The 11,031-nt window shown below is 37.6% G+C and overlaps 1 protein-coding gene across 1 annotated transcript; it reads right to left on the bottom strand.

Annotated features, from left to right (window-relative positions):
* Nucleotides 1–1,144: 1,144 nt before the first annotated feature.
* Nucleotides 1,145–4,553, bottom strand: LOC110113212 (E3 ubiquitin-protein ligase WAV3-like). Its single transcript, XM_020845682.2, has 2 exons — nucleotides 3,708–4,553; nucleotides 1,145–3,277 (listed from the first exon to the last, which is right to left on the bottom strand). The coding sequence occupies exons 1-2, from the start codon at nucleotides 4,152–4,154 to the stop codon at nucleotides 1,313–1,315; spliced, it is 2,412 nt and encodes an 803-aa protein (XP_020701341.1). The 5' UTR covers nucleotides 4,155–4,553; the 3' UTR covers nucleotides 1,145–1,312.
* Between the last annotated feature and the right edge of the window lie 6,478 nt (nucleotides 4,554–11,031).

Here is an 11,031-nt window from a genome sequence, read left to right on the forward strand (position 1 = left end):
TTCATCAGACGAATGATCATTTTTGCGGGGGCATGTTAGTGAACCCATACATGTGGAACTAGTTTACTTATATTGTTTCCTTGTAACATTTTATTCATGACTTTCTCTATTTATACTACCAATGTATTCACCTACTAGATAATGAAATATACATTTCTTTCTTCATTCCTCTATCTCTCTGTTTGGTTCTTCTCTCCGTCACCGCCAGCTGGGGGTTCGTTCAGACTCGACCTCAAGCTTAAGTTCGAACACAATATTCACCTTGTTTTTTTTGGAAAGATTTACAAATCTAAATTAGCCTTGATTTGGAAGATTTTAATGGCTCATTATTGTAATTGATTATGAAATGCATTATTTCCATAATTAAGTTTATTTGATTGGAGATTTAATTGATGCATTAATTAAGGGGTCAAATTATCACATTAATTAGGGATTTTATTGAAGATTTGATTGATGCATTAATTAAGGATATTTAATTATTGTATTTATTAGGGATTTGATTGACATTTAATTATAATTATATTAGGAAGCTTTTTTCTAATTTACTTTGACTCAAATCTATAAATAGAGCCTTGATGGCTGCTCTTGAATTCATGAGAGGTGAGAGAGCTTGAGAGCTATTGTAATTCACTATTATTCTCCTATATAATGAAATCACAATCCCCTCCCCATGGACATAGGCATCTTTGCCAAACAATGTCAATCACCATCTTCTTTGTGATTAATTGAGCTGTGATTTCTGATTTTTTTGTATCCACTGTGTTTGTTTGCACAACATGCCTAACTCGAACTTGACTTGACTCGTATACACCCCTACCTTATACATAAGTTGGCCTCCATGACTTATCATACAACCCAGGGTGTAACATGCCAATCATTTTCTCGATTTTCTAATTCTTCAGAATAATAATTATAATTTAATTTTAACAAAATACTTAGGAACTTAAAATTCATATTTTTAAATACATTCTACTCAAAATACAACTAATTGAGTCAAAGAACTGTTAAAAAGTATTTTTAAAAAATAAATAAATTTTCATTTTATCAAAGTTCAAACTGTTGCTAATTTGACAGCAACCATCCACAATCAAATTTATTTTCCAATCATGAAGAAAAAAAAAAGGATAATGTTGAAATGATTGGCTTGCAGTCTTCAACTGTTCAACTTTCTCATAATTAATATTCCTTCATACAGTTATAGCTTAAAGCGAGAAAAGTTAAACAAATTTCAAACAACTTGAATCAATCAAACAGTTCAAAAGAAAAAAAAAAAAAATCTCTTTTTTCACCACCACCCTATGTTTCTAGCTAGCTAGAATCGCGCATTCTCAAATCCATGTAAATCACCCACTCGGCTCATCGACTTTCTTAAAATCGCCACCTTGGCAAGCTGCTCGGCGGCACGCCAGGCCGAGGTAGGCGTCAGTTGATCCGAAGGCCGCGCCATTGAAGACGACGATGGAAGCTGTTGCCGCCTGTGCCGCCGCTGGATTTCCGACAGCCTTAGCTCTAGGCTGGTAACATACTTTTGGTGGTGAGAAGGGACGGAGTTGGATTGTAGCAGTAGAGTTCGAGCTGTGGAGAGAAGATGTGCGGCTGTTTCTAAGTCATTGTGGTCGGCAAGGCGGCGAGATTCAACCAGAGCTCGGGTTGTGATGAATAAGTTGCGGAGCTCTCGAGAATTCACGGCCATAGGCGAAATTTGGCGCAGAGATGGCAAGACGAGCGATCTCTCCTGACAAAGAACCAATTCCCGACTGGTCGGATCTCGATAGCAGCATTTGTAAAATAAAAAATCATTCCTTTGCTGTTGAGGCGCCGCCGCCGGTAGTCTCAGCTCCACAAGAAGCTCTCTTTTTTCATCGGCGTAGAAATCTCCCAATCTAACCGATATGGCGCCATTTCCACCTTGTCCCTGCGATATAGCGAGCCCAACACATCCTTCTCCCCCGCCGCCGCCGCCGCCGCCGGGGGTTCCATGCGAATAAATTGAGGAGACGAAGGCAGAGGGGAAGGTGAGCTGGAGATGAACGTCTTGAAGAACCAGGCTGACCAACCCGCTCACGCACTTAGAAAAAACATCTTCGACATGGTTAACGCCGCCGCTGCCGAGCTCGGTGGAGCATCCGATGGGGATTTCAAGATGGGCGAAGCGTGTGGCTACGTTGTCTGTTGAGGAAGGAATTGGATTGCGGAGATGCTTTTCCATATCAGTTTCTTCCTCCCGTAGTCTTGGCGAGGAATCAGATGACCCCTCTTTCCCTCGCTTCTGCTCCTGATGACTGTCAGAGAGAAGCATAATGGTTGCCACTGGATTACGCTCCCTTCTATCCTCAAGCACTTTAGTTGCCTTCCGGAGGGCGTGGCCAATGCATCGACAGTCGCCCTGCACACCATTATCTCCACGGCCGCCGCCGCTGCCGCAGACTATAAGCCTGTCGACGATCTGCCGAGCAGAACGTTGGCCCTGCCTTGACATCCTTACAAGAGGGAGAAGCCGCTTGGCTCCGGCCGAGAAAGCGACTATGGAGAGGCGGTCGGATGAGCCCAATGAAGAGATTAATAGGCGCATCGCCCTCTTCAACATCTGAAGCTTCGCCGTCGACGTCATGCTTCCGCTCACATCAAGCACTGTAACCAGATCTATAGGAGCTCGACAAGATGGATCAAGTACCGAAGCCGCTACCTTGGAAACAGATCGCTGAGCAAAAGCCGGAGCTTTTACTCTCAGTAAGATGACGTAGCTCTGATGATTACGATCTGCGGAGACCAGAGCTGCTTCCGGCAACACAACTACCTCCACGCCACAACCACCTACTTCAACTCCGTTTCTTCCACAACTGATTCCTCCTTCTGCCTCATCTTCAAGATCAGCTTCTGGTATCGGATTGAAGTGATGGCCGCCACCGCCTTGGGTTGTCGAAGAAAGTAGCAGAGGCTCGTCGTCATCGTACAGCTTGTTATTGCCTGATTGCTTTAGATCGTTTTCTCCACCGCGTTGGATCCTGGCTTTGCTAGTGTGGCTGAAATTATTAAAATCTTTATTGGTGGAAGAAGGCGGGAGTGGCGCTGCCTGCGAATGAGCAGAAGATAGCAAAGGAACCTCGCGCCATGAAGCAGAGCAGACAGGGCAGGAGAGACAACCAGCCTGGTTTCGGCTCTGGTTACGGACATGAGTGGAGATGCAGGGAAAATGGAAGGAATGGGAACACTCCGCAGTGAAAACGGCGGTTCTTTGGCCCGTTCTCACGCTCTGAGAGCATATTCCGCACCGGCTCTGCAACCAAAATCAGCACAGCGTAACGCCATCAGTACAGATTCCAAATCGAAGGAGAAGAAAAAGGATAAATACTATGCTACAAGATAAGATTTTTATAAAAATCAAAGTGGGGAAAGGGCAGGGTAGATCCCAAGCGTATATATAGCAGAGAACGAGAAAAAAAGATGGACAGAGAAGAATCAGAAGAAAAAGGTAAAAGATAAAGCTTTTCAGTTCCATTTTCTAATGAGAGGACGAAATCACAGAAGATATTTTTCATAATTGCGACAATCTGCAGGGTAACATTAATAAGCAAAAAAAGAATGATCTTGATTCTTATCCTAATCACCAGATCCATCCGATCCAGCTCGCAGATGCCCATTTGAGCTTAGAATCAAAACTAATTAGAAGATTCGAGAACAAAACAAAGGAAAGAACTTTGCTTTACCCGAGAAAGACGAAGCGTAGCCTTCAACAAGGCGAATCTGGAAGGGGAACGAGGGGAAGCAGGGTTCGAGCGCGTTAGTAGCAGTCTCGGGCTTCCCTTAACACCAGCAGAAGACGGAGGCGGCGGGGTGCACGGTGTAGTAAAGTCGCCGTTTTTACAATGATGGCCGCTCATACTATCCAATGCTGGCGACAGCAACGGATGCTCCGACGAAGCCTCCCCCGTCCGGCAACGCAGGCGGAGCGAAGATGAATTGCTGCTTCCGCCCCCGGAGAAAACTCCGAACTTTGCGCAGCTTCCGGGGCTGTGACTCGGATTGCTCGGACTCGAAGAAGCGCTCAACTGCTGCCGAACTCGCCGGTGATCCTGCCGCTTCTCCGTCGCCACCGCGTTTTCTGGATCTCGAGGAATGGATGTACAGAAAGCTCTCCGCCAGCCCGTTCCCATCCCTCTCCCTCTCCCTCTCCCTCTCGCTCTCTTTCCCTCTCTCTCGCTTTTGATCTTCAGCGATCTCTTGCTCTCAGTGACTCGGTTCTTCTGTCAAATGAACGACGCAGGCCCATCCGCTTCTTTTTATGGCTAAATTGCAGAATCGGGCTCGTAAACTTCATGGTTGACAAATCAAGCCCTTTACTCAAATTACAGGCGCATTTGTATCCGTGAACAGAAGCAGGAAAGTGACCGGGCAAGAGTAATTAGAAAGTGACAAAATGAATGTGGAAAGAGAAAATAAATTGGGGAATCTATTTTTGTTAAAAATTATTAGAATATCGAATGAGTTGAATCTAACAGCTCATTTTAAGATAGCCTATATCTTCAACTTTAATGTGGCACTAATAATGACATCTTTTTAATGATTTAAAAACATGATCACATTTTTGGCATAGAAATAGACTTCTTAATTAATAATTATTATGAAATTAATATAATTATTATTATTATTATGAGTAGTAAATTTTAAATGTTAATAGAATTTGAGAGGAAGGGAGAAAGAGAAGAGGTATCAACTGTTGAATTATGATTTTAATTATACATAAAAATATATTAGTGTAATTTATGAGGGAATTATTTGAAGTTTATATTATAATTTTGAAATGAATTTAAAAATTTTAGAATTGACCTGTTTCGTATTAGAATATACTTACTATATATATTATACGTGTATTGATCATAAAAATATGCTTACTATATATATTAAAAATATTGATCAAAAGGTATTGAATAAAATTATGTACGCTTTAAATAAACTTAATCATAAAATGACCTGTCAATACACGTACATTTATCATATTTTGGAGTCATTTTTTTTCGAAGTCATTTAGTAAGTTTTGACATGAAGAATAAGCTCTTGAACCTTAGAATGAAAAATTCTTTTTGAATGAAGATATAAAAGGAGCTAATTTAGAGAGAGAGAGAGAGAGAGAGAGAGAGAGAGAGAGAAATTATTATATGTAAATATATTATCTAGTCCCACTACATTCTAGTTAGGTGAGTGATAATTTCAGAGAAAAAGAAACATGAAGTGAAAGGATAGGAGAGGGAGATAACAATGAAATGTACCACCAAAGTCAAAAATATGATCTTTATGATGGCACCTCCCACTTAGTTGATGAAGTGAATCATTAGATGTTGATATACTCACAATAAGTATGATATGCTAACTATTTTATTTACACCTACTACTTCATCCACAATATTATAACAAAGAGTCAATAAATTTATCTTTATTTTATCATTTATAGTATCAATTTTTTTAAAGGTCTCATTCATAATTATTTTTAATTAAATTTTCTATAAAAATTATATGAAATAAATTACTTATTTACTAGCTAGGTTAGGGTGCCACACAAGTAACATAATGCCTACTTGAGATCCCTCCAAAAAAGCTAAACACTTTTTGTTAGGCATTAAAAGCTACTCGTCGGGTTCTCCTCCTGCACTAAACACTTTTTTATTAGGCATTATTAAATATTATTTTAAAAATACTAAATTAAATTTACCATATCATTAATGATACATATAATATATCAAAATTTTCATCTTAATATGTGATTAAATGAATAAATAATATTAATTTAAATTTTTTTACTTGCTTCATGATATTTGCTCAAATTTATTTTGACATGAGAGGTTAGTCAAGACATGTGAAATTAAATTTATAAATTTGATCACTAATATTAAAAAAAAGGTTCTTATAATGAATAATTAAGCAAGTAACATGTTTGGTATCTTTTTTGCCACATGATTGAGGGTAAAGAAAATTACATGCCTTCATATTCTTTTGGAATAAATCATCACATATAGTTCTCATAATGTAATATCTATAAGGTATTAAATGAATATTTATTTATGAATTACATTATGATATTTCAATGTTTAGAATTATAATTTAGAGTGATTGTTACATTGAATGAATTACAAAATTTGTAAATTAATATTAGTGGAGACGAGCCAACACATGTTGGTTGTGTATGGAGAGATAAGTCAACATATATAATAACTACACTCATATGAATTAAAAGTAAATTAATAGTTATCAAATGACTGAACTTTTGAATATTGCAAGATAAGTGCTTATCTATAGTGGTCATTCCAGAGCTTTAAGTGATAGTTATTTGAGCTAAGATAGTCTACAAATCTTGCAAATCTTATATGTTGCATAAAAGATGATTTACAAAGTGGCATATTAATTATATAATATCTTCGCCATGCGAAGGGAGTTTGAGAATTCTTCAACATCTTCTAAGTGCTGACAACTCATGTTATAAATTGTATTTAAAGTATGAGAAGTTGATAAGGCTTTCTAATGGATGTCATAAAAGTTACAACAATGATGTCATCTTGAACAATATGCTTAAGATGAGCTTGAACTCCACCACATTACTCGTAATAATAAGGAAGATTGTGAACCCAATAAGAGTCTCGTGGTCAACTTGGTATGATCTTCCTCTATAAAAGTCAAAATTGACATTTTGAATCTCTTGAGAAGCTCAATATGAGTTTTACCTGAAAAGCATTAAGGGGTTGCATTTGACTCTTTCTAGGTTAGAGTCTCTAGTGTAGTCTCCTTAAGGAACCATGATTCTTCATCAAATGGAATCTAAACAGTAGCTCTAGTGATGGAGTAATGATGATGAATGAGATATTGAACCATGCTCTGGATGAGAATAAACAAATGGATTAACCTGAGATAATATTTCAAAGTTTCTCTAGATCATACTAATGAAACAATCTTCAATTTGCTAGAGTTACTAGCTAGATTGGAAGTGACAAGGTCAACTTGGTAGTCGTTAAACAATGACCATTTCTTATGACACTGCATAACTTCATTCATTTCTTTGGTCATCTGCATGCTCATCACACCTTCAAAGATATTGATAAAATATTATGAGTACTAAAACTTCATGACAATTACATATCAAGTACAATGATCAAATTCAAATATATTGTTAAGTGGTTTGAGAATTATAAAAGACTTAGCTAACCCCTTAGAGGGAGAAATGACTCATCACATCAAGTTAAGAAATACATTAGAGAATTAACACACAAGATCTCAAGGAGATAAATTTTTAACCAAAACTAGTAAAGTTTAATCAAGCACACACGAATCTCTTACTCATAATTCGTTTTACAAAAAGGACTACATGATAAACATCTTAGAAAAGTACATAAAAAAATTAATTTAACTTGTAATTTCGCAAATAAATATTGTTTGCACTCATTCTTGGAGTGAATGTTATTGAGAGCTTCAAGTAGAGGCTGAGTTAGCTTCACAATTTATTCTCAAAAGAACCCTAATAAGCTTAGCGAATACTCCAAATGACTAAAAGAGTTTTGTGATTGAATAACTCTGATAAATAAGATGGGTCAATATAATATTAAAATTGTTAAAATTGCTATCAAATATTTGCAACACATATTAATCAATTAAAACTTAATTCAATAATTTCAATTCCCAATCTAAAATGTTTTTATTAAATATTTATCCTCATTTTTTCCTCATACTAATTATTCTATCTCATAAATTAATCTAATTTATTTGCATGAAAGTTTATAACAATGATTTTATCAATTCAAATAATTAGAGGTCCATTTTTGCAATATAGGCATTCACTAATGAGCGATAGGGAAAGTTTGGGGTACTTTTGTCTCCTTCTCATCCACAGCTTAAGACAAAAAAAAGGGGTAGGATGAGCCGAAGAAGTAGGACCCACAAATGCCTCCTCTTTGAGACTTTGATTATATTCGACGAAGGAGGCGGACAATTGACCCGGCCTAACTCATCGTTAAATGTTTTCAAAGCAAGTAATAATGTAATATTTAATATTATTCTGTTTAATTCGCAGTTCAAATTTTTAAAAATTTTAAAATGAATATATAAATATAATTAAAATAATTATTAAGTTTGTTTTCATAATCCGATTCACATCAAATTGGACCGTATGCTGATTAACTCTTCCTTTTTGGATATTTTTCCTCTGGCTTATTATAAAGTGGATTCACATTCTGGCTCCGATCATGCTCCTATCATCCTTTTAGCTAATCCCGTTAAAAAAGGGGCCTCTAGATTCATGTTTAAGGAATTTTGGCTTAGCATTGATATCTTTTGGGATGAATTGCTCACTGCTTTTGACAGGCCTCTTGCTGCCTCCCCTATTGCCTCTCTTTATGATAGTTTGGCTGCTTTAAAAAATGCTATTAAAAAGAAGAATTGGTTCTCTTCCAACTATCTTTCTTATAACATTATGCTTCTGAAAAATCAACAAGCTTTAAGCCTTGAGCAAATTCAAAATGATCCTCTTAACCCGGAACTGAATATCAGCCTTAAGAATACTAATGAGCAACTGGCTCTGGCCCATGTTGCTTGGTCTTCTTGGATTTCTCAACGAGCTAAGGCCTATTGGCTGTCACATGGAGAGGATGATCTTGGCTTTTTGTTTGCCAAGATACGAGCTAGAACCAACAAGAATTTGATTAAAGAGCTTGCTACTGACACTGGAATCCTTACTTCTCATGCTGAAATTTCTAAGGCACTTGTGGATCATTTCCAGTCTTTATTCAATGCTCCGGCCCCTCCTCTGCAAAGCTCTTACAACATCCCGACTGGTAATACTGTCCCTTCTACTGCTTTAGCTGCTTTAATTGCTCCTATTACTAATGATGAGATCAAGAAGGTGGTTTTTGGGGGAGTGGCTTCTTCAACTCCGGGTCCTGATGGGTACTCTTTTGCTTTTTATCAAAAAACCTGGTTGATTTCTGGGCATAGACTTTGCTCGGCTGTTAAACACTTCTTTTCCACTGGGCTTATGTCTAGAGGGGCCAAATCTACGGTTATCACTCTCATTCCCAAGGGTTCTCATTCTTCCTCTATTTCTGATTATCGTCCTATATCTCTATGTAATGTTTTTTACAAGATTGTTGCCAAGATTATTGCTAATAGGATGAAGCCTATATTGCCCTTGATTATTAACAAATCCCAGTCTGGTTTTGTTGCTAAAAGAAGTTCTACTGATTACATCATTCTTGCTTCTGAGATTCTGCGGGATTTCAGATGTAGTAAGGGATCCTTTTGTGCCAAACTTGATGTTAGAAAAGCTTTTGACTCGGTTTCTCGTTCTTTCTTACTACATAGACTCTCTCAAAAAGGTTTTCCAGACATCTTTGTTAACTGGATTAAAGGGTGCATATCTGATGTACATTTCTCTATCTCTGTTAATGGGGTTTTAGAAGGATATTTTAAGTCTTCTTCGGGCTTGAGACAGGGTTGTCCCTTATCTCCTCTTTTGTTTTGTATTGCCATGGATGCTCTATCCTCCTCTTTGGATGATAATCTGGGTTCTCACTTTATTGGCATTTCTAATCGTAATTGTAATTTGTCTCATCTGATGTATGCTGATGATCTTTTGGTTATTGGGAAGGCTACTAGGGACAATGCCCTTGCTCTTAAAGATATTCTGCTCTATTTTTCTAAGGCATCTGGCCTTTTTATTAACACTGCTAAGAGCACTTTGATCTTCTCTAAAAGCGTTAATGCCTCTCTGGTCTCTACTGTGGCTGGGTGCCTTGGAATTTCTAATGTGGCTGAGGTTATTACTTATCTGGGTTTGCCAATTTCGGCTACCAGGCTGCGCATGTCTCATTTTCAACCTCTGATTGATAAAATTTTTGGAATGCTTGAGGGCTGGAAGATTAAATTCTTATCTTTTGCGGGTAGAGTTCAATTTCTAAAGTTCACTATAAGCAACACTATTGCTTATTGGATCCGTGGTAGTATCATACCTAAAGCTTGTTGCAAAAGTATAAGCAAAATGTGTGCCAAATTCCTGTTTTTTGGCAATGTTAAAGATAAAAAACTGCATCTTATTTCTTGGAACACGGTGGTTTCACCTAAAAGCAAAGGGGGACTTGGTTTACCCAGTTTTGATGTTTTATATCATAATTTGGCTTGTTCTTTCATTTTTAGGATGTATAATTCTGATAACATCCTTGGGCTTTGGTTTAGGGAGAAATTTTGCTCCCCTTGGAAACCTTATCCTCCCTCGGCTTCTAAATTTTGGAAATTATGTTGCCTTAAAGCCGTTGAGATTAAAGAGCATATTTCTTTGGTTCCAAATTCTAATAGCAATTTCTCATTTTTCTGGGATCCGTGGTGCAACAAAAAAGCCTTGGTTGAGCTCTCCTGCCCTCATCATTTCTCTAATCTGATGATTACTGATGTTATGGCTAATAACACTTGGAACCTTCCTTTGGCCATTCCTGAGGAAATTGCGTCCACGGTCATGAGGATTGATCTCAGCTCTTTACCTCACTGTATTAGCTGGGATGGGGTGGCTTCTCCCAACAATAAAACTTTTTCTAAATTGTTTTATTCTAATCTGGAAGATATCGGTTGGGCCAAATTTATCTGGCATAAAGGTTATGCGCTGAGATATGCTTCTTATTCTTGGATGGCCATGCACCGTAAGCTTAAGACTGCGGATTTACTTATTCTGAAAGGGATTCCTGTTGTTTCTTCCTGTTCTTTCTGTGATGCCACCTGGGAAAACCATGCACATTTATATTTTGAATGTGATTTCACCTTCTCTCTGCTTTCGGCCCTTCTTCCTTCCCTTAGAAATTTTTACCTTAGACCGAACTTGCATCAGGTCTATGATTTTTTGGGCAGCATGAGGCATTTTAGTAGTTTGGAGTTGAATTTCTGCTATCTTACTATTTCTGTGACTGTTTATTGGATTTGGAGGGAACGAAATGGGAGGAAATTTGCGTCTTTGACGAAGAATATCTCTGAACTTAAAGAGGTGATAACTCAGGCTATTAGAGCTAA

The sequence above is a fragment of the Dendrobium catenatum genome, unplaced genomic scaffold (assembly GCF_001605985.2).
Source record: "Dendrobium catenatum unplaced genomic scaffold, ASM160598v2 original_scaffold_144855, whole genome shotgun sequence".
NCBI classification, from domain to species: Eukaryota; Viridiplantae; Streptophyta; class Magnoliopsida; order Asparagales; family Orchidaceae; genus Dendrobium; species Dendrobium catenatum.

Excerpts from the sequence above, each read along its gene's own strand:
- LOC110113212 (XM_020845682.2), bottom strand. The coding sequence starts at position 4,154 with ATGGGAACGGGCTGGCGGAGAGCTTTCTGTACATCCATTCCTCGAGAT. Across the intron at positions 3,278-3,707 it reads CTACGCTTCGTCTTTCTCGG|AGCCGGTGCGGAATATGCTC; the intron begins GTAAAGCAAAGT and ends TTTTGGTTGCAG.